At 36.2% G+C, this 23,057-nt stretch overlaps 3 protein-coding genes and 1 long non-coding RNA gene across 11 annotated transcripts; 3 read left to right on the forward strand and 1 right to left on the reverse strand.

Moving 5' to 3' along the window:
• Positions 1 to 130: 130 nt before the first annotated feature.
• Positions 131 to 6,068, forward strand: LOC124184320 (actin-interacting protein 1). Of its 2 annotated transcripts, XM_046573883.1 has the most exons (14): positions 131 to 513; positions 1,946 to 2,067; positions 2,270 to 2,360; positions 2,445 to 2,592; positions 2,676 to 2,843; positions 2,956 to 3,124; positions 3,297 to 3,425; positions 3,538 to 3,642; positions 3,754 to 4,071; positions 4,174 to 4,293; positions 4,455 to 4,613; positions 4,907 to 4,909; positions 5,285 to 5,435; positions 5,784 to 6,068. In XM_046573883.1, the coding sequence occupies exons 1-14, from the start codon at positions 498 to 500 to the stop codon at positions 5,891 to 5,893; spliced, it is 1,809 nt and encodes a 602-aa protein (XP_046429839.1). In that variant the 5' UTR covers positions 131 to 497; the 3' UTR covers positions 5,894 to 6,068. The 2 variants fall into 2 exon arrangements, with proteins under 2 accessions (XP_046429839.1, XP_046429840.1); XM_046573884.1 differs by lacking the exon at positions 4,907 to 4,909 and having other exon boundaries at positions 155 to 513.
• A 162-nt stretch (positions 6,069 to 6,230) lies between these two features.
• Positions 6,231 to 11,269, reverse strand: LOC124184322 (protein abrupt). 6 transcript variants are annotated; one of them, XM_046573890.1, is made up of 4 exons: positions 11,137 to 11,269; positions 9,853 to 10,047; positions 9,501 to 9,677; positions 6,231 to 7,719 (listed from the first exon to the last, which is right to left on the reverse strand). In XM_046573890.1, exons 2-4 carry the CDS (start codon positions 10,036 to 10,038, stop codon positions 7,042 to 7,044), a joined length of 1,041 nt encoding a protein of 346 aa, XP_046429846.1. In that variant the 5' UTR covers positions 10,039 to 10,047; positions 11,137 to 11,269; the 3' UTR covers positions 6,231 to 7,041. The 6 variants fall into 6 exon arrangements, with proteins under 6 accessions (XP_046429846.1, XP_046429845.1, XP_046429844.1 ...); XM_046573889.1 differs by lacking the exon at positions 11,137 to 11,269 and adding an exon at positions 10,709 to 10,846; XM_046573888.1 differs by lacking the exon at positions 11,137 to 11,269 and adding an exon at positions 10,434 to 10,617.
• Positions 11,230 to 14,799, forward strand: LOC124184321 (asparagine--tRNA ligase, cytoplasmic). Of its 2 annotated transcripts, none has more exons than XM_046573885.1 (10): positions 11,230 to 11,362; positions 12,053 to 12,093; positions 12,200 to 12,610; positions 12,784 to 12,941; positions 13,042 to 13,185; positions 13,285 to 13,433; positions 13,530 to 13,658; positions 13,757 to 14,006; positions 14,093 to 14,356; positions 14,436 to 14,799. In XM_046573885.1, exons 2-10 carry the CDS (start codon positions 12,060 to 12,062, stop codon positions 14,565 to 14,567), a joined length of 1,671 nt encoding a protein of 556 aa, XP_046429841.1. In that variant the 5' UTR covers positions 11,230 to 11,362; positions 12,053 to 12,059; the 3' UTR covers positions 14,568 to 14,799. The 2 variants fall into 2 exon arrangements, with proteins under 2 accessions (XP_046429841.1, XP_046429842.1); XM_046573886.1 differs by lacking the exon at positions 11,230 to 11,362 and adding an exon at positions 11,416 to 11,492.
• Positions 14,800 to 16,470: 1,671 nt separating this feature from the next.
• Positions 16,471 to 17,372, forward strand: LOC124184276. Its single transcript, XR_006871149.1, has 3 exons — positions 16,471 to 16,775; positions 16,856 to 16,969; positions 17,238 to 17,372. It is a non-coding gene; the product is annotated as an uncharacterized LOC124184276 (long non-coding RNA).
• The last annotated feature ends 5,685 nt before the right edge of the window (positions 17,373 to 23,057 follow it).

Below are 23,057 nucleotides of genomic sequence, written 5' to 3' on the forward strand. Positions count from 1 at the left end.
TAATTTTCACCCATTTACAATTGCATAATGCTAAAGAGTTGACTGAAGATACAAGTCAACGGATTTACCGTATCTTCAATCGATGACAAAACTGCTGTTGAAATTTCATCTCATTGCATCTCACGCTTTGGAGAAACTCACTGCATGTGCTGCACTGGCTTGCCAGTCTTTTTGAAATTCAAAAAAGAACCTTTAACCAGAGACCTACTCATCTCTGCTTTAACGCGTATTCTAGTACTAGGAGTTGCCACCAGACTTCGGTAGTTTTCCAAGTCTACATTCACGTATTCTTATTCACATAGTTCATGATCCAACCAAATAAGGCGAAGGGCGGGACAAATATACCAGTTGCGAAAGTGGGGGAGAGGCGGTTGTGGTGGTGATACGCGACTGATACGTGACTCAGGTGACAAATCAAGCCCGTGTGTGAAGATTCACCGGGTTTACGTATTTTTCATACTAATTAGCGGCCGGTCGCGAGGCATACAAGGGTAGAAATGTCATATGAAACGAGTAAGTAGTATTTTCAAGCTTTCCGCAAAATTACCACTCATTGTGCTCGCTATTTATGTTCATCGCCTCCTCGAATCCCTCGGTCGTAGCAGTTTACCGTTCATACTTATTCTACCGCATCTCTTCTCTCGTGCAAACTGTGTGTGTTTCATTCATGTGTGCGAATTATTTCCCAGGATGAATTTCGACTCGTTTATTTTGAGGTGTTGTTAATTTATGAGAGAAACATAGACGTAGAGCGACGGTATTTATCTATACATTGCACGAATTACTGAACTGATAAAAAAGTATACTTCCGTGTGATGATATCAAATATGAGTCAACTTAGAATGAGCTCAAACGATTCTGGATATTGTGCAAAAGATAAACGACGAATTCGAATACCGTTCGAATCCTAGTTTCTAGAAAACATATTACAGCCAGATGGGAAACGAGAACTGGTGCCAAGTTTAAAATAAGGAATTACATATCTCTGATTTTCATTTTGATACTAGAAATTCTAAATGTAATTTCACGTTTGTTGTCATATTTATTTAAGTAAATCTTTTAAGAAACATATTCAACTTTTGGTTCTAATTTAATACACAATTATCAATTATTGGTGCACGGCTGCTGATATTTTCTGCTATGCAATGAACTAGAAACTGCTTCCAACTAAATTGTCAAGACATTCACCAGTAGTGATTAGCCGATCAGTATTATTTTGACTAGGCACACGTTATTAGTTTTTTGTAATATTAAATACTCTAATTGGATAACCAATTGTAACACGTTAATTGGATTATTAGAGAAAGTTTTATAGCTCAGCAGTTTTTCAATTCATGATACAGTCTTTTACATACTGTGCAAAAATTGCAACAATACCCAGAACAGACAGTGGAACTGTTTGCACAGCAATAATTATTATATCGGTTTGAGTATTCTTTGAAAAATATCTGTTGATTATTCACCTAAAATTATAAATACTGCATGCTGCAATTTTATAGTATTTTATGTTGTCACTTACAAAATATCTGTCTGTAATACTGTCGAACTAATCTTGAATTATCAACCCAAATATGTAAAACAATGAAAATCAGTGTATCTGATATTTTATTGTAAGTAATTCAGTACAAGTTTAAGAGAATTTGTAATAGTATATATATAATTATTGTGAATCACAGACAATAAATCTGAGGGGGAAAACATTTTTATGAAAAACGAAACGAAATAAGAAAACTTAATTTTCATATCTAACTGCATTTTTATAGTCGTATGTAAATGTGCACTATTTTTAATAAAAACTTTACTATTGGTAGATCGCAAGTGGAATTGAGTAATTGATATCTTATACAATTTCTGACTATGCCACCTTTTGATATGTATGTAGATTCACACATCATAATATTTCATGATTGTGCCGGTTTATGCATAAGTAAATATTGCATTTCAGAATACATATTTGCAACTTTGCCACGTACGCAAAGAGGTCAACCTTTGGTACTTGGCAGTGATCCTAAGGGAAAAAATTTCCTTTATACCAATGGAAACAGTGTTATTATTAGGAACATCGATGTAAGTATTGCTGAGTGACTGATAGTTGATATCGATAGTAAAAAATGATGTTATTCTCTATTGGTTCGTTGATGTATTCCTTTTTTCAATCGTACTCACAACTCTGTGATACTAATTTTTTATTCACATACTTGTATGCATGTATATGATCTCATATCATTGACAAGTCTGAAATTTGATCTATCTTAATATATTATTTCAGAACCCAGCTATCGCTGATGTTTACACTGAACATTCTTGCCCGGTGAATGTTGCCAAATATTCGCCTAGTGGTTTTTACATAGCATCTGGTGGTAGGTAATTTGTCAATTATCAAAGAAAAATTATCTAATTATCAGTAATCATTAATTGCTTCTTTAAACTCCGATACGCTTCAGATCAATCTGGGAAGGTTCGTATCTGGGATACCGTGAACAAAGAACATATTCTGAAAAATGAATTTCACCCTATTGGAGGACCCATTAAAGATATAGCTTGGTCTCCGGATAACCAACGTATGGTGGTTGTTGGCGAGGGTAGAGAAAGGTAAGTGTGTTCAAAAATGGGTATTAAATGAAAATATTTTGTTCATTATTTTTCCACCTAATTTTTTTCATATTTGTTTTTAGATTTGGTCATGTATTTATGGCTGAAACAGGGACGTCAGTGGGAGAAATATCGGGTCAGAGCAAGTCGATTAATTCTTGTGACTTTAGACCAGCAAGACCATTCAGACTTATTACTGGGAGTGAAGATAACACAATTGCCGTGTTCGAAGGGCCACCGTTCAAATTCAAGTGAGTCACTCTATTGTATTTTATCTATATAAGTGTCTTTCTTTTTTGGCTTGTATAAAATGGTAGAATAAACGAACTTCATACTCAATTGTTGGATATTCTTGGGTTTCAGGATGACCAAACAAGATCATGGTAGATTTGTTCAGGCTGTTCGTTACTCGCCATCTGGCAATCTATTTGCATCAGCAGGATTTGATGGAAAGGTTTTCATCTACGATGGTACCACATCTGATCTTGTTGGAGAAGTTGGTTCTCCGGCCCATCAAGGAGGAGTTTATGGCGTAAGATTTTCTGTTCACTTTAGTGCGTTCATCAAAAATCTAATTCCAAGCATGTTTCTCTTGTGTGATAATAAGATTTATGCAGTATGAATTATACAGAGATTATTATAATTCTGACTTAAACGACAAAAAGAAAGTATAGTAAAAAGGAGAATCACGTATCCCTTGATAGGTTGCCTGGAAGCCAGATGGCACACAACTTCTCACAGCCTCGGGGGATAAAACGTGTAAGCTCTGGGATGTGGAAACAAGATCACTTATTAGCGAGTTCAATTTGGGCTCAACTGTAGATGACCAGCAGGTACATATTGTTCAGTAAAATAATAATATATATTGATGGATATTTATTATATTGATATTGTTATTGTTGTAATAATTCTTACTCGTGATGCATCATTTTTTATTTTCCATAGGTCAGCTGTTTGTGGCAAGGCAACCATTTGCTGAGTGTATCATTGAGCGGATTCATTAATTATCTAGACATCAACAACCCCGACAAACCGTTGAGAGTAATCAAGGTAAGACTAGCTGTAGTTTCATAATTATTTGTTTGGAAAGTTGTACTTTACAGTGACATTATTTCATCTCACTGTCTGAAAACTTTGTTGAATTGTTCTAATATTTTTCAGGGACATAACAAACCAATCACGGTATTAGCATTGAGTACAGACAGAAGCACAATTTACACAGGTTCCCATGATGGTTACATTACTAACTGGAATGCTGAGTCGGGTGAAAATGATCGTGTTCAAGGACAAGGACATGGTAATCAAATGAATGGAATGAAAGCCGCTGGAGATAAACTTTACACTTGTGGTATTGATGACAGTTTGAAGATCGTCGATGTATCCTCTAATACTTATACCGGGGCCTCAATCAAACTAGATTCCCAGCCACGAGGTCTTGATATATATGGAGATATCGTTGTCACTGTTTCCGTCAGACAGGTTCGTGGTGTTCCATTAAAATATTGAAATTATTTTGTAAATAAGACATTCCATCCATAATTATACTCTAATCAAATTTGATGTTCGACTCATTTGTTACAGATAACAATTGTTCAAGATGGTAGAAAAATGTCGAGTCTTTCAGTTGATTTTGAACCATCCTGCGTCACGATTAATCAGGAAAATGGTGACGTAACAGTTGGTGGTACAACTGATAATAAGGTACGATATTATAGGTGCAAATTGGTGCACTATTTATATTGGTATAATATATAAATATATCCCAGAGCATAATTTCTAATTGTTATACTCTAACCAATATTTCACCCTTTTTATTGTTAATCTTGAAATATATACTTATGTTATATATTCTCTTGACTTAGGCTCATGTTTATGAATTATCTGGAACCAACCTTTCTCCAAAAACTGAACTACAACATCTTGGTCCGATTACTGACGCTTCCTACAGTCCTGATAACAAATATCTTGTCGTCTGTGATGCCAACAGAAAGGTGATACTGTATGCGCTACCTGAATATAAGGTAATAAAATCAAAGCCCTAAACCATATTATAATAATTTGAACAAAATCATGTTTGTCTAAGCACTTGAGTCACTGCTTCTATTATATTGTAAATAATATCCGACCCATAAATTAGGTACGCAAAGTAAATATAGCCAAAGTTTCAGTAAATTTTCTTCCACTAACTAAATCTTTACCAAATTTTCTAACAATTAGTTTTTGTGTAATTAAATGTGAGTGCCAATTACACAACGCTAGTATTGAAACACCTTTGTTTCCATTTTGCAATACACTAATGCTACTGGATCATCAGAAGGTAATGTTATGCTGTTGTTAGATTTCAAAGTCAACTAGCATGCTCTTTCATTACATATACGTATAGTCAAGTCTTCGTCACATATTTTGTCAAATAATTAATTAGTCCGTATCTTCGCTACAGTAAAAACTAACCCAAATACAAATAATCAGCATACCTCAAATATAATTATGTAGCATAGCCAATACCTGTTACTTCAATATCCAACTTGCATATAAAACAGATTTGAATCGTGTATCTGGGTGCCAATTTTTCTTATTTCCAAAGCAGTACTGTTACCCTTGCACGAACAGCTTTGAAATGATACACTCAGTTTTGTGTGACTTGTAATTCATCATTAATTTCGTACATTAAAATTGTATCGAACTTTTACAGCTAGCACATAACAAGGAGTGGGGCTTCCATAATGCAAGAGTAAATTCTGTTGCGTGGTCGCCTGATTCTCTTCATGTAGCCAGTGGTAGTCTTGACACCACAATTATTATATGGAGCGTGGAAAGTCCTGCCAAGCATACCATCATTAAGAGTGAGTATCTAGTATGATTTAACTGATGAAACTAATTTATAAAATTATTGATTCTAAGCTATTATTACACTTTTTTTTTTTAAATATGCTTACATAGTCCGAAATTGTAACTAGCTATTGCAAAATTGAAATGTTGGCCACCATAATTGATTCATTCAGGCAAGCAAAATTCTTTAGTAATTCTTCTTGATTCTCAGTAATTGATTTTATATTCACAAATAATGTTACGTCTTTGGTAGGATTGGTCACCAAACATTTCTAAAGCAATGTATAAATAGGAGACTAAGTTGGTCAAAACAATGATTATATCACTGACAATTCTATGCGTTATGCTATTATTCATTTCAGATGCCCATCCACAAAGTCAAATTACTCGTTTGGTATGGCTTGATGATGAAACGTTGATATCTGTTGGTCAGGATTGCAACACTAAAATATGGCGTGTGGAAAAAATATAATTAACTGTCAATTAACACTATCTCATTCTAGAGGTAGTTTAATCAACTTAATCCAGAACGCACGTCTTTCTGATGGTTTTTAGATGCATTTTATTTATTTAATTCGTAACTTACAAATATTGTATATTATTTTTGAATACAATTCTTGATATACAATAAATTATACCTAAACCTATGTGTTAACATATTTGTGAGCACACCTATATTATATGAAACATTATTTTAACGTCTGGCATTATAAGACATGTTTTGAAATGAAACTGAAGAAGAAACATACAAAAAAATGATATTTGACAATCATTGATATTATTACTTTATTTCTTTTCACTATCTATTTTTGAAGAAATACAAGGAGTCAATATTTATATTTTTTCTTCAATTTTTGAAAACTGCATTCGTAAATAATTATCTATAATTTCATTCCATAGGGTTAACATAATCTGATTATATATAATGATCTGGCGTAATTTCAGGTTCTATAAACTGATGTCAATTTTTCTGAAATACAATTCCAGTAACTTACAGAGGCAAGACAACAAACCTCATTTTTATGAAAACTATGACATAAAAATGACGTACATTAAATTCAATTGATTCGGAAATAAATGGATTCGTTGATAAATCTTAGTTCTAACATTTCATATATAAAGCACACCTCAGCTGTAATAATTACTGCATAATGAAATTCATATTGAATATTACGACTATGACAAATAATTTGGACGTTTGGAAAAATCACAAATTAGTAATTCTTCTTTAGTTGTCTTTCCCCATTATCAAAAAATATTGTACACTGTGTAGAGACAGAATAATTGTTTTCAAGTTCAAAGCTAAACCCCAATCGTTCTCTTGAAAAATATGAATACACGTTTGGGTAATGTTTATAAATCCACACACATAAGCATGACAATTGATAATACTGAGTGAAAAATATTCGAATGATAATGATACGGTTCAGTAATTTCAACCTAACATTGGATACAATTCCATTTATACAGGGCAATAAATAATTGTACTTCTAAGTTGTCTTTATTAAAATATTTTAACAATAACAAGAAAACTATAACAATTTGAACACTAGAGGCATCGAGGAACTGTAGGCGAGGGATTATTGGGACAAAGTTTAGTCTATGAAAACTAATTGTTCCCTAGGGTTTAGTTGAACTGCATCTTGGGCGTTTTTGGGGAGAGGCAACAGGGTGTCTGTACGAAACGTGTTTCCTTAGGGCATCGCGAGAACGAGACACATGCGGGCAAGCGGTGCAGCTGTACGAACTGTTGTTGTGTGTTTCCATGTGAACACGTAAATTATATTGGTTACTCAATTGCTTGCCGCAAATTAGACACGTAACGCTGGTTTTGTTGCACGCTTGCGAAGCGCTTCTGTTTATTATCGATGCAGTTAAAAAACCAAAATTCGGATTATCCGACTCTAAAACTGGAGCGGGTTTTGAATTGGTGAGCAAAGAATTATTGTCTTCGGCGAGAGGCATACATTCGTTTAAAGATTCGTCAATGCGAACATTTTTATCAATATTAGCAGAAGTTTGAATATTACTACCAAAAGATTTTTTCTCTCTTTGATTCAATTTCTCATTTATGGAATAGTAAGGCTTTATTTTGAGACTATATGGCGTATCTTGCTGTTCGTTTGACGATTCCTCTTCAAGATTATTGTGTAACAGCGCTGCAGTTACCGGTTGTGCTTTAGCCAGATGTATTGTATTCTCATTTAAATTTGCTGTCGGCATTGTCTCCAACGAATCTTTTTCTCGATCCAAAAATGGAGACCGAACGTAAGCACCATTATCGGGTTTAGATTCCTTCTGCAATAGAAATATACCTAGGTGAAGGTTTTCGTTTCTAGATGAGGAATGGTCATCGTGTTTCTATAACATTTTGAATTAGCATTGGCGTTTCACAGTAAACATTGCAGCTGAAAAATTTGAATTGGAATTAAATTGTGTGATTAGGTTATTTGGATGTGCTTGTCACTGACTTATTTATTCAAATTAATGCATCATTTATTCATAATAATAGTTTACGCAAGTTATTATCACATAGTTAAAACAATATTTGTCTTCATCACACTGAAACTGAATGAACTTATGAATATGCATGATGAAGTGAAAAACATAATAGTTTCTCACAGTTACGCATTGGGATGTGAAAAAAATATGCATGCTTGTAAGAATTATGAATGAATGGTGAAAAAAAAAAAAAAAACTGGACTTTTGAAAGGTATCCGGAGTAATTGAGTGAATACATTATACAAAATTTTGGCTTATTCTTCACAGGCAGAAAATTAGTAATATAAAAGCGTACTACTGCGTAACGCCAATGAATCGTTTTATACTACATTCATATTTCAAGTTACACATGAAATTCCTGTAAAAACTGGATGGCCTGATAAAATTAAAAATTCACTTAAATTGAAGAAGTGAGATGCTATTGAGAAAGATTGTTGATGTTTAAGTATTTTTCTTCCTCCAAAGCCGATCCTTATTAAATTTGACACATTCATCTAGCACTATACTAAATTGGAAATGTAAATTATATCGTACCGCAGGTAAAAATGATGGAAATCAATGAAATAAGCCGATTTAGCTATACCTGTAAATTCATTCTATGGGGTAAAGTTCCATGGGATGCATCCACTTGCATTTAGTGGCAAACACACAACGACCTTGATCTCGTGGATATCGTTTGTTATTCATTATCGTTCCTTTGATGCATGTATGTATGTTATGTACCAGATTAATCCTTCGTCAAGTAGTTCTCGAGGAACGACAGTGAATGTGTTTAAGTGACCTGAATAAAACAACACAATTATAGGATAATATTTTGTATTAGGAAGGAAGCAAGCACGTGTCCTTTTTTCGTAGTACATTAACATACTCTAATGGCTGTCATTGCAAGAGGCTATTGGTACATAGAAACATCAAGTTGATTTACATGTGAACTATTGCCCGAATGCTACGCGTGGTACGTAGACATCATGTACCAAAGTCGATTAGTATACCTCACATCAAAGGTGAAGTAAACAAAAATACAGAAATATTTTATTTCAATCGTGTCCTCCACACTCCAATTTAGTATACTTGCTTCTTTGAACAGAATAACTTTTTGATTAGAAACCAATAATAATGTGTTGTTGCTTGGTAACAATGTTGGGTTACCTTTTTTGACAAAAGAAGGAAAAATGACTGTATTGCAATAGGCCATCAGGTTTACATTCAGCATGCAGGAGAAGGTATTTAGTCGAATAAAACCAACAGTATGATATTAATATATATGTATGTATGTACATAATAGTATCGTGAGAGATGCAAATTTTGACGATATGTACAAAATATATGATTCACAACGTGAAGTATAGCCAAATATCAGTTGGAATTGTACGTATTTTTGAGTTTTGGGATATACGCATTCATTTCACTGATATTAATTGCTGTTGCTATTGCAAAATGAATGTTCATTACTTTTACCTTTACGGATAAATACATATATGTATGAATGACTAGCATCAGGACCAAGAAATAGTAAAAATGTTGTTAAAAAAGTATGAGTAATGTGAAAGTACAAAAATTATAGAGGCAAACATTACCCCGGCAATATCAGCTAATCCTCGAATGTGAAGGGTGTCTGCCATAGCTAAGATTGCTGGCAGCTGTTCTTGGTAGATGTTCACTTCTCCATTATACATAAATGTTACCAATGCGCATAGATCTGCATACTCTGTCCCTGGAAGTACTATGACCGGATGTTGTTGAATACTGAAATCCTAAAACATGTTTCACTGAGTAAGAATATTTAACACCATATTTTCATACAGTTGCACACCATTGAGTTCATTGTACGAGTTTTCTTTATCTTACTTGACATATTTTGCAATATTGCCAAAGTAATTAATGACATAAGAATATAATGATAATAATAAAAAAAAATAGAACAAACACCTTGAACAGCTCCTTGAAATAGTAGCTGCAAGCTGAGAGAATGATTTTGTGAGCTCGAATATGCCTTCCACCTGCGCTTAGGGTGACGTCTGTTAAATATCCTCCATCCAGCAATTTTGGTAACGAGCTGAGAAGTGTGTTTTGAAAATTGTGCCAACGTAGGCAAAATTGCTGCTGACTTTCCATGATCCCCAACTGTAAATATAAATTAAATTGAAAATTAATGAAAAATCGTGTAAATGATGATAAAATTGGGTATCTGGCTTACTGACAGGAAAAATGTCACAAAATACGTAAGACTATTCAAGGAAATGGTACAAAATTGAATCTACAAACGACGTTGTTTCAATAAGAGAAATTAATTACATATTGTACAATGGTATAATTACGTGGAGAAAATTATAGTAAATCTATTTAGTTTAAAGTTAAATAATCATGTATGACCACGTTATGACGATAAACGGAGTGATGTATTGTTATGAGGTTATGTGTCTTCTTTCATAAGATCTACATGAACAATTTAAGGCATGTAGGACAGTGCCTATTGTGTTAGTCGCAGTTATATATACATGGCGGCATACATAGATAGAGAGAGACAATCCTATTTATTTAATCAGCCAGTAGGTTCCAGCCAAATCTATTATTGTCCTCAAGTATGGCTGGAAGAAAAGATACAAAAGGCGACGCAAGTTTCTTCGTTTTTTGGAGCCACTACCGTCTTCGAGGAACTCGATAGTATTCGATCTCTTATGTATTATAGAATATGAAATTATAGATCAATATTTGATTCACACCTTGTATAAATCTCGCTCGGAAATATCAAGACGAAACAATAAAAAATGTTCACACTCCTCACGTATGTTTTCTCGCACAGCTGGCAGGGTAGAACCGCAGACTAGATGAAACGGAAAGTAGAGGTAGAACCCGTAAAACTTCGACAACGATCGACCCGACGGATACAATAGTTTTTACATAATCAGCTAAGCCCGTTAATATAGTAGATGTCACTCCTCACAATGTCTCTACTTTTAGATGCACCGGCAGTTGAGATCTGTCGATAAGACAGAAAACTCTAGTTTGAATGCGTGCAGTTTTAGACCACACGGGTCGTAATCAGCTGAATTTGAATTCATTTCACAGGTGTGTATGTCACAATTTGCAATGAAATTCTGAACAAATGTGTGCACGTCGCCCATTTAGTTTCGACGTATATTACACTCTATCACTTGTATTAATATATTAATCGAAATGTTTTGCGATCAAACAGATGCATAAGTAATTTACTTCCGGAGTTTTGTATTTTTATATGAAGTTTTGCACTGGTTCACTGCAAATTTGATGCAGTGTTGCATCAGCTATTTCATTTTTCGGATTCAGCTTGGCGATCGCCACATTCAGTCCACGTTGGGAGTCCACGGGGCACGACACGGCGTCGCACTGTCAGTAGGAGGATTCTCGTTGGTTGAGCGGGTGTTGGATTCTTCAATTTGCAAGGCGGTTCAGGTTTCAAGTATGTACTCTTGACTAAATACCTAATTTCATTCGTTTTCATGCCTCATTGATATGCTTGACAGCAAAAATAACGAAACGTCGTGAAATTGACTAAGTCATCAACGATATCGTGACATTATATCCCATAGGTAGGAATCAATAACCGTGGCCGTAATCAACTCCCATTCTTGAATTTTGTTAAAAATTTAGGAAGATAATTACGGTAGCTCGAACAATTTTTATTTTTGGCTATTTGTACTGTACACCCGTTGGCGAGTGTCGCCGTAGAAACTCTTATACCAAATGGATTTCCAAATTGCGTCACTTATAAAATTTTTAATTTTCCTTTTGTCAGTGTTCCGCAAACTTAACCTCAATTGGTCAGAGCCATCGTGGTTTGAATCTTCGATATATGTATGTAATCCGGCTCAGCCTGAATTCACTAACATATGGCACATTAATAAATTGTTTCAATAACTAAGTATAAATTTAATCTGTGTTTCATTAGAAAATAGCTGATATGTATCATGAAAAGTGTCCAACAAAAAGACTAAGATTGGACGTGAAATAATCACTAAAGTTTATAGATATTTCTATTTTAAATTTGTAGCAAAAACCGTGCCGTTAGGTTCTCGGATGTAGTCGACAACAAGTATTTGTTATTTATTTGAATTATTTGATTGACTTTTTTGATTTGTTCTCTATTCAGGTATAAAATGCCGGAGCAAAAATTTTCCCAGCTGTCCCTTGGTGAGTTTTTGGAATTTTCTTTGTGTAATCATATATTCATTTACCAATTCTGAATAATCAAGTTTCGTTGGAATACATCCTTAGGTTATTATGTAATTGTTTGCAGATGGTATATATACATCTGAAAAAGCCGGTAGTGATGAAACTGGTGATGGGACACAAGGCAACCCGTTCAAAACAATTTTGCAAGCGATGCGTCATGCCGGCAAAGAGCCTTTTCCAACCATATATCAGGATGCGAAAACGGAAGGGGAAAAGTATGAGCCTGCTGCAAAATCTCAGTTGAAAAAGATTACAAAAATTTGGATGAGAGAGCAGTATAAAACTGCTGATCAGCAGAAGAAGTTAGTGGAAGATGAGGAAAATAGATCAAGGAACTTGGATGAAGCAAAATTAGTTATTATAGTTGAAGACTCCTCTCTTCCAGTAGCGAAACTTGTCAAAATCAAAGATGCCACTGCCAGCAGGGATCAACGAGTAAAAATTTGTGGTTGGGTGCATCGCTTAAGACGTCAAGGTCTTATTCTTTTTATAACACTGTTGAGATACCTATGTTTAATAGCACTATAGATTGTTAAGATCTCTCTGCTTAGATTGAATTTTCGTCAACTATGTTTTGAATATCTTTTGGTGATCACTTACCAGTTTATGTTTGTTAATTGTATTAGGTATTATCAAAAACATTTTCAGGTAAGGCGCTTATGTTTATTACCTTGAGAGATGGGACTGGCTTTTTACAATGTGTTTTAAATAACAAATTGTGCCAAACTTATGACGCTCTCACTTTGAGTACTGAGTCTGCTGTCGAGTTATACGGTACTCTGAAAACGGTACCAGAAGGCAAAGTTGTGAGTATAGGCATAATAATTTGATTGCTGTATAATTTTGTGCAATCAATAAACTGTTGTCCAAAATCAAGTATTTTTCATGATCTGTATTTATTATTAGGCGCCCGGTGGCCATGAACTTCATGTTGATTACTGGAAACTAATTGGATCCGCTCCACCTGGTGGTGCAGAAACAATTTTAAACGAAGAGGCTCAGTCAGATGTACAGCTAGACAATCGCCACATCATGATACGTGGCGAGAATGTGCGTACATTTTTTGACGATATACACTATACGTGTATAAATTACTTCACCCAGTACAAGACAAGTTTTTAATGTGTATCATTTTCGTTTTGTTCACAGACGTCAAGAATTTTGATGATGAGATCCGTATTGACACAGGCATTCAGAGATCATTACAGTGACCGAGGCTATTGTGAGGTAACGCCACCGACATTAGTCCAGACTCAAGTTGAAGGAGGGTCCACGCTTTTTAAACTTGATTACTTTGGGTTAGATTGTCTTCACTATGACGATTGCTTTTATTTAATATGTAAATACGACTAACTGATCAAATGTCAGATATAATTTTTGAAAACTTATTACAGAGAAGAGGCATTCTTGACCCAGAGTTCTCAGCTTTATCTTGAAACTTGTTTGCCAGCCATGGGTGATGTGTATTGCATTGCACAGTCCTACAGAGCCGAGCAGTCTAGAACACGTCGACATCTTGCAGAGTATGTAACTTTATGCCCTCAATCAATACGTCAATTCGTCCATGCTTGTTATCATTATTGGATTAATCAATTCGTTTTTTTATTGATAACATTCACAGGTATACTCACGTTGAGGCAGAGTGCCCATTCATTACATTCGATAACCTTCTGAATCGGCTCGAAGATTTAATTTGTGATGTTGTTGACCGCGTACTAAAATCACCACTAGGTTCTCTTGTTAAGGAGCTCAATCCTAAATTTGAAGTTCCAAAGCGACCCTTTAAACGCATGAACTACACTGATGCTATTGAATACCTAAAAGTAAACAACATCACTAAAGAAGATGGTAGTTTTTACGAATTTGGAGAGGTAAGATTATTTTTTGGAGTTGGAATGATATTCAAACGTTGCTTAGCGGTAGATGGTGTGAAATTTACTTTTTTTTTTTATCACAGGACATTCCTGAAAAACCAGAAAGAGAAATGACCGACAAATTGAACGAACCAATAATGCTTTGTCGTTTCCCATCTGAGATAAAATCTTTCTATATGCAAAAATGCCCAGAAGATGAACGTCTGACTGAATCTGTTGACGTACTCTTACCAAATGTAGGGGAAATAGTCGGAGGTTCTATGCGTATTTGGGACTATGAAGAACTCATGAAGGGGTATCAGCGAGCAAACATCGACCCTTCACCTTATTACTGGTATACCGATCAGGTGTGTATTACTGGAAATTGTGCAGATATTGCTCATGTGCTGCTGACAAGAATGAAATGCATGTGATTTTTTGTTTCAGCGTAAATATGGATCCTGTCCTCATGGTGGTTACGGATTAGGATTGGAGAGATTCATTTGTTGGTTACTGAACAGGTACCATATTCGAGAAGTCTGTCTCTATCCTCGATTTTTAGAGCGCTGTCGCCCTTAATTTACGTTAGTTCCTTCAAGCTTGCAGTGATGTCGAGTTGTTATAAAACTACCGTTTCATATTTTGTGCTTAGTATGATATATCTTTATAACAAATGTATAAATTCAGGCAACGTTTCAAGTTCATTATTTTTATTAATTAGAACTTTTGAACCTTTAAAATATGATCTTCGCTCAAGAGTAGAATGTGAAAGTATACTGTATCCGATAAATATAATTTGGATGTACATTTACTGTCTAGTTTTCTTCGGCTCGATTTTGAAATATTCAACTACAAGGAAACGTTCATAATCACGGCATTTGGAATTGTATTGCCCTTGGTGCAAAAACCTTGATTCAGCAGAATCTTGGAACCTAATGATTATTTTAATGTGGATGTAACAATATAGGGATTGCGGCAATCACAATGCTTTCATTCTAAGTAAAATTAAGAGTATCAATAAATCGATCATCCCAAACTCGATTTCATTCAGTCAATTACTAACAACCATACTGGGCCCGTTCAATTTACCGGCTTTAGAAGTTGAAGAACAGGTACATCTGAAGTGCTGGTGAAGTAAATGTTATTAGTTATCTACTCATTATAACCCCTTTGGATTTGTGACGAAAATTTAAAATTTTTAAAATATAAATCGAATCAGAGACCAAAAATTTTCGGCTCGAAAAATGAAGAAAAAGTAAGGCTAACCCGATTAATAATAATAATAATAATCTGATTTATGCCGACGATCTTCAGATCTACATACAGTGCACCACGGATCAATTCGCGTATGCCGTTGCTCGGATGAATGAAGATGTGGAAGCAGTGCTAGGTTGGTCGCGACGTGCCTCGCTCAAACTTAACGTGTCGAAGTCCCATGCCGTTGACTGAAGAATACAAAGCCAGTTGCCCTGATCGGCTTTGGTGTGACAACCGAACATCATCGTGCGCTTGCGCTCCCTGAGATGTTTCAATGGTAGAGTTGAGAACTTATTGAGGAACATCAGAGAGTTACCGATTTCGACATGATGCTGGCTCATTCTGGCTGCATTCACTTTCCGAGTAACACAGTCTTCGCAGTGATAAGCCCAAGCCAGTACTTAGCTTGTGTGTACTTACCGACTTGTCGGCGTTACAAGAAATTAGTAATGAGAATAAATTTCTTCTTTCTGAATTAATTAAAGTATAGGTACCCGAGAGAAGAATGTATTCATAGATCATAAATAATAATAGATCAGATGTGACAATGATGCAGAGACCAATAAGTATATGCGGTCCATGTAGAATATTAATATGTATCATCCATTTACGATTAACGCGTGATACATACTATAAATTCTATAATTTTCCAGGAGACAAACTAGAACATCTACAATAATCGGTTATAATATGAAAATAGGAGAATTATTCATTTCGAAATGGGATTTTATTTGACACGCGCTCGATGTATTCCGTAACATTATTATCATATTTATGGCAACAAGTTTTCATTTGCTCTCTCGATCTTGAATTTTCGTAGGCAGAGCAGAAATGTTTTTCGAAACGTGTTCGTACGGAAAAAAATTCAGAGTAACTTTAATACATCACGGATGCGCTAATTTTGATCGAAATGAAATGGATGCTCCGTATATGAGACAGTATTCAATGCAGTGTCGTGATTTAAAAACCTATAAAGGTGATAAAGAGAGAACGAACGAAGCTTCTCAAACCTTTCAGTGTATTTTAACACACATTTGAAAGGTACAAGCAAAATTTTGTATGATACAACTGTCGCAAAACGGCAGCGTCATCAGCTGACCCGTTAACTGAAGGATATATCTTCAGACAACGGCTGACTATCGCAGAGCCGTATTTCTTGTATGAAATGTGAAAACTAAAATCATTATACATCATATGATATCATCATACGTCATACATCGTACATCGTCATACATAGTATTGAAGTTCGAAACCAAAGTTTGGATGCTCGGATGTTCAGAAAATGACGTCACCCAAATATTTTTTTCCCTCGGCGTTATCGATCTATAGCAATCGTCGACCGCCAAAATTTCTCAGTCTAGTGACAACCGCGCAGTAGAGCGGACGGATGAGAATCGCGCTCCGCAGATTTCGAGTACCGGGTCCTCTACCTCCTCGATCCTGCGCTCCGGGTCCGCTACCAGGTGGAACTAGACTTCCAGGACAAGCGCTCCGTAGCTCATTTGATAGTATTTTCTGATGATCTTTTTGGTAAAATGTGTCAATATAAGAATTATATTAATTCTCACACAATATTTTTGATCCGTTTTAATACTGTAAATATTTATTAGTATTCGAGGTATAACTTGAGGTTGTTAGCGGTGGTCGTTGGAGGTGGTTAGGGGTGGTAGCGGGTGATCAAGGTGGACAAGGAGGAGAACGAGGAGGACGAAGATTTGTGCACGGTGAGTACCAGATCTTTATATTATTTAATGGCAATTGTAATTGTATTTTATCTGAAATATTTTAAACTTGTCATGTTTACGATAAATTATTTCGAACCACTTTCCGCGAAAACCCAAATTCAGTAGCTATCAATGCGCTAATGAGATTTCTATAATTTATTATAATTTTCTTATAATCTTCTTGGTGAAATGTGTCGATGAAAAACTTATATGAATCCTGAAACAATATTTTCGATGTGATCTAATATTTACTGAAAATATTTATTAGGAATCGAGGTATAACCCGCGGTGGTAAGCGGTGGTCGTTGGAGTCGGTTGGCGGTGGTTGGAGGTGGTCGGAGGTGGACGAGGAGGAGGACGAGGAAGACTAGGAGAAGAAGGTGGCTGAGGATTTGTGCTCGGTGAGTAAAACACTTTTGTAATATTTGGCAATTGTAATTATATTTCATCTAAAATATTTCAAACTTGTCATGTTTACATTAAATTATTTAAATTCATTTTTCGCGCAAGCACAAATTCGGTAGATATAAATGCGCTAGTAAAATTTATTATATTATTAATTACTTAATTAATTATATTAATCCTTACACAATATTTTTAATGTGTTCCTATACTGAGAATATTTATTACTATTCCAGGAATAACCCGAGGTGGTTGGAGGTGGTCGAGCTGGACGAGGTGGAGGACCAGGATTCGTGCTCGGTGAGTTTAACATTTTTACAATATTTGACGAAGTAGAATCAGCATCAGGAGTAGGATCAGGGGAAGATGTAGAAATAGGAGTAGAAGTAGGAGTAGTGGTAGGAATAGGACTCGGAGTAGGAATATGAGTAGAAGTAGGAATAGTAGGAGTTAGAGTGGGATTAGGAGTAGGAGTAGGAGTAGGAGCAGAAGTAGGTAGGGCGGGGTGGGACGTGAGAGGGGCGGGGAGGGGCGGGAAGGGGATATTGTCATATCAAGTTATCAGTAATGAGCAATTGCGGGTAAAATATTAGCTTACTTTTGTAAGTATTTATGAATATAGCCTCTATGAATATTCATTGTTGGTATATAAGGTCTGGCAACGTACCTACTTTCTGTAAGAGATGTTGAAGATTTTCAACATAATTATGTTTCAGTTCTGTGCCCCACCTAGTGATCCACTAGTACATATCCTCCGACGTGACATCGCTGTGCTACGTATAAAGAAGAAAAGATTTATTAAGATGCAGATTGCTCCTCTCTTCTTGCCATTGTGCTTTCAGCCATTGTTGTGGTGTGTGTTTGAAATTAAGGACAGTACATAATATAGAATAACAGGTACAGCTACGAATATAGCACTACAATAAATCTTATAGAAATGAGCTCTCATTGAGATTTCTCTGTATTTATAACTCGACGTGAGAAGGCAAAAATCAATGTAATGCCATCTGTAAGGTAATTGGACTCGTATTTGCACTACGAGAACTCGTTGGGCATTTTGCGGTGAAGTTTGAAAAATTGTTGTACAAGAAATTAAATAACTTTAAAAATGGATAAAAAATATTATCTCTAATTGTGAATGTAGCTAATACAGCTTTAACCGTATATTGATTATGTTACTGATCTGTTGTGACAAGATCGGAATTAGATAAGCTCTCTAAATACTCTTTTCTAGACTATTAATTTATATCATGTACATGTAAATGTATATGTCTTTAGTTTATACAATCACTGCACTAGGATTACCCTTGCCACGTTTTATGGTGCGCTTGTGTAATTTGTATATTATTAACCTTACGTTTTACTCTATTTGCGACAAGTTGTGAGTGTTTCTAATTTCTTGGCAATTATTATATATACAGAGATATATAATCTATATACTATATATATTATACTATATACAGAGAGGTATACACAGAGGTTTTAGTATATTCACATACGGATTTCTGTGTATAGGTATACTTGAACTAAAATATCCTTATCTCTAATACGGAGTTCTTCGTAATTCGCATTTGTTCTTGTAACCCAATGTCCTACATACGATGGCAAAAATCTAGATCCAACTTAACTGAGTCCCAAAACCCTGTTGACATAAAAGCAGCTATTTGATAGAAATTATAGTTTATAGTTTACACAGCCCATTGCATGATATTCATTATAAATACATATGTTTCAATGTATTTAGAAATAATTTATCAAATGTACAGAGGTCATGTGCAAATAATAAATGAATTCGACCGCAGTTTGATGTATTCATTGGAGCTTTAACAATAAATTTAACCTTTGTTACTTCTCTTATTTTATTATGGATAATCAAAAACATTTCCGACTATTCGTGCTGTGGAAGCATGGGGATTAAACCAAATGTAGCAAAAGATTAGAAACAGTGTATGTAGAGTACGGGTATTTTTCTAATAATGCAAACACGTGCCGCTAGCTTAGTTTTGACACATCTAGAATACCACGCCTTGCGAATTAGCTTTCCAGACGGAGATGAATGATGAATTTTAAGGACTGCATTATCGTTGTTGAATACTCTATGCCTCATGGGAAACGAAAATCTGTAACGATAAAATTGATGCACCGGATCATCGTCGACTTTAACTTATGAAATGTCCTACCATTTTCGAACACCTCCTACCTCCTCCTGCCACCTCCGACCATCAATGGCCACTTTCGACCACCCCCTATCACCTTCTGCCAGCGCCGACCACCTCCAACCATCCTATTTACCTATATTACTGGATTAGCTATGATATGAAAAGAGAAGAATTATTCATTTCGAAATGGGATTCTATTTGACGCGCACTCGATGTATTCCATAACATTAGTATTCATAATTATTCCAACAACTTTTCATTTGCTCTTTCGATCTTGAATTTTCATGGGCATAGAATCGAAACGCTGTTTTAGCTGGTCGCAAGTGAAGTATCTGCGTTGGGTGGAGGAGCAGAATTTATTTTTCGAAAAGTATTCGGATGGAAAAAAATTCAGAGTAACTGTAATACATCACGGATGCGCTAATTTTGAACGAGATGAAATGGATGCTTCGTATATGAGACGGTATTTAACGCTGCGTAGTGATTTAAAGACCTAAAAAGGTGATAGGGAAAGAAAGAACGAAGCTTCTTAACACTTCGAGTGTATTTTAACACACATTTGAAAGATACGAGCAAAATTTTTCATCATCCAACTGTCGCAGAACGGCAGCGTTATCAGCTGACCCGTTAACTGAAGGATATATCTTCAGTCAACGGCTGACCATCGAAGGGCTTGGCCGCTTGAGTCTGGAATCGGCAAGACAGATAAAGTGTGTATTTCTTGTATGAAATGTGAACACTAAAATCATTGTACATCATATCATATCATCATACATCATACATCATACATCGTACATCATACATCATACATCATACATCATACATCATCATACCTAGTATTACAGTTCGAAACCAAAGTTTGAATTTTCGGATGTTCGGAAAGTGACGTCACCAATCTAAAATCGGCTAGCCGAGTTCCTCAGTCGGGTAACAACCGCGCAGTAGAGCGGACGGTTGAGAGTCGCGCTCCGCAAACTTCGAGTACCGGGTTCTCAACATCTCGGATCCCGCGCTTCGGGTCCGCTACGTATTTCGAGCACCGGGTTCTCAACCTCCCGGATCCCGCGCTTCGGGTCCGGTACGCGGTGAAACTCGACTTCCAGGATAAGCGCTCCGTGGTTCCTGGTTCATGTTTACAATAAATTATTTCAATTCGTTTTTCGCGCAAGCACAAATTCGGTACCTGTCAGTCCGCTAATAAAATTTCTCGACTTCCAGGATAAGCGCTCCGTGGTTCCTGGTTCATGTTTACAATAAATTATTTCAATTCGTTTTTCGCGCAACCCCAAATTCGGTAGCTGTCGGTCCGCTAATAAAATTTCTCGACTTCCAGGATAAGCGCTCCGTGGTTCCTGGTTCATGTTTACAATAAATTATTTCAATTCGTTTTTCGCGCAAGCCCAAATTCAGTAGCTGTCGGTACGCTAATAAAATTTCTCGACTTCCACGATAAGCGCTCCGTGGTTCCTGGTTCATGCTTACAATAAATTATTTCAATTCGTTTTTCGCGCAACCTCAAATTCGATACCTGTCAGTCCGCTAATGAAATTTCTCGACTTCCAGGATAAGCGCTCCGTGGTTCCTGGTTCATGTTTACAATAAATTATTTCAATTCGTTTTTCGCGCAACCCCAAATTCGGTAGCTGTCGGTCCGCTAATAAAATTTCTCGACTTCCAGGATAAGCGCTCCGTGGTTCCTGGTTCATGTTTACAATAAATTATTTCAATTCGTTTTTCGCGCAAGCACAAATTCGGTACCTGTCAGTCCGCTAAGAAAATTTCTCGACTTCCAGGATAAGCGCTCCGTGGTTCCTGGTTCATGTTTACAATAAATTATTTCAATTCGTTTTTCGCGCAAGCCCAAATTCAGTAGCTGTCGGTACGCTAATAAAATTTCTCGACTTCCACGATAAGCGCTCCGTGGTTCCTGGTTCATGCTTACAATAAATTATTTCAATTCGTTTTTCGCGCAACCTCAAATTCGATACCTGTCAGTCCGCTAATAAAATTTCTCGACTTCCACGATAAGCGCTCCGTGGTTCCTGGTTCATGCTTACAATAAATTATTTCAATTCGTTTTTCGCGCAACCTCAAATTCGATACCTGTCAGTCCGCTAATGAAATTTCTCGACTTCCAGGATAAGCGCTCCGTGGTTCCTGGTTCATGCTTACAATAAATTATTTCAATTCGTTTTTCGCGCAACCCCAAATTCGATACCTGTCAGTCCGCTAATAAAATTTCTCGACTTCCAGGATTAGCGCTCCGTGGTTCCTGGTTCATGTTTACAATAAATTATTTCAATTCGTTTTTCGCGCAACCCCAAATTCGGTAGCTGTCGGTCCGCTAATAAAATTTCTCGACTTCCAGGATAAGCGCTCCGTGGTTCCTGGTTCATGTTTACAATAAATTATTTCAATTCGTTTTTCGCGCAAGCACAAATTCGGTACCTGTCAGTCCGCTAATAAAATTTCTCGACTTCCAGGATAAGCGCTCCGTGGTTCCTGGTTCATGTTTACAATAAATTATTTCAATTCGTTTTTCGCGCAACCCCAAATTCGGTAGCTGTCGGTCCGCTAATAAAATTTCTCGACTTCCAGGATAAGCGCTCCGTGGTTCCTGGTTCATGTTTACAATAAATTATTTCAATTCGTTTTTCGCGCAAGCCCAAATTCAGTAGCTGTCGGTACGCTAATAAAATTTCTCGACTTCCACGATAAGCGCTCCGTGGTTCCTGGTTCATGCTTACAATAAATTATTTCAATTCGTTTTTCGCGCAACCTCAAATTCGATACCTGTCAGTCCGCTAATGAAATTTCTCGACTTCCAGGATAAGCGCTCCGTGGTTCCTGGTTCATGTTTACAATAAATTATTTCAATTCGTTTTTCGCGCAACCCCAAATTCGGTAGCTGTCGGTCCGCTAATAAAATTTCTCGACTTCCAGGATAAGCGCTCCGTGGTTCCTGGTTCATGTTTACAATAAATTATTTCAATTCGTTTTTCGCGCAAGCACAAATTCGGTACCTGTCAGTCCGCTAATAAAATTTCTCGACTTCCAGGATAAGCGCTCCGTGGTTCCTGGTTCATGTTTACAATAAATTATTTCAATTCGTTTTTCGCGCAACCCCAAATTCGGTAGCTGTCGGTCCGCTAATAAAATTTCTCGACTTCCAGGATAAGCGCTCCGTGGTTCCTGGTTCATGTTTACAATAAATTATTTCAATTCGTTTTTCGCGCAAGCACAAATTCGGTACCTGTCAGTCCGCTAAGAAAATTTCTCGACTTCCAGGATAAGCGCTCCGTGGTTCCTGGTTCATGTTTACAATAAATTATTTCAATTCGTTTTTCGCGCAAGCCCAAATTCAGTAGCTGTCGGTACGCTAATAAAATTTCTCGACTTCCACGATAAGCGCTCCGTGGTTCCTGGTTCATGCTTACAATAAATTATTTCAATTCGTTTTTCGCGCAACCTCAAATTCGATACCTGTCAGTCCGCTAATAAAATTTCTCGACTTCCACGATAAGCGC

Source organism: Neodiprion fabricii, chromosome 6, assembly GCF_021155785.1.
Source record: "Neodiprion fabricii isolate iyNeoFabr1 chromosome 6, iyNeoFabr1.1, whole genome shotgun sequence".
NCBI lineage: Eukaryota > Metazoa > Arthropoda > Insecta > Hymenoptera > Diprionidae > Neodiprion > Neodiprion fabricii.

Bases quoted from the DNA above. Each gene is read 5' to 3' on its own strand.
- LOC124184320 (XM_046573883.1), top strand. The intron at 3,426-3,537 runs GTACATATTGTT...TATTTTCCATAG, and splicing joins CAACTGTAGATGACCAGCAG to GTCAGCTGTTTGTGGCAAGG. The intron at 3,643-3,753 runs GTAAGACTAGCT...AATATTTTTCAG, and splicing joins AACCGTTGAGAGTAATCAAG to GGACATAACAAACCAATCAC.
- LOC124184321 (XM_046573885.1), top strand. From the start codon at position 12,060: ATGCCGGAGCAAAAATTTTCCCAGCTGTCCCTTG. The intron at 12,094-12,199 runs GTGAGTTTTTGG...AATTGTTTGCAG, and splicing joins ATTTTCCCAGCTGTCCCTTG to ATGGTATATATACATCTGAA. The intron at 12,942-13,041 runs GTGAGTATAGGC...ATTTATTATTAG, and splicing joins CGGTACCAGAAGGCAAAGTT to GCGCCCGGTGGCCATGAACT.
- LOC124184322 (XM_046573890.1), bottom strand. From the start codon at position 10,038: ATGGAAAGTCAGCAGCAATTTTGCCTACGTTGGCACAATTTTCAAAAC. The intron at 9,678-9,852 runs GTGTTTGTTCTA...AACATGTTTTAG, and splicing joins ATTTCAAGGAGCTGTTCAAG to GATTTCAGTATTCAACAACA. The intron at 7,720-9,500 runs GTAATGTTTGCC...TTTCTATTGCAG, and splicing joins GATTAGCTGATATTGCCGGG to AAGGAATCTAAACCCGATAA.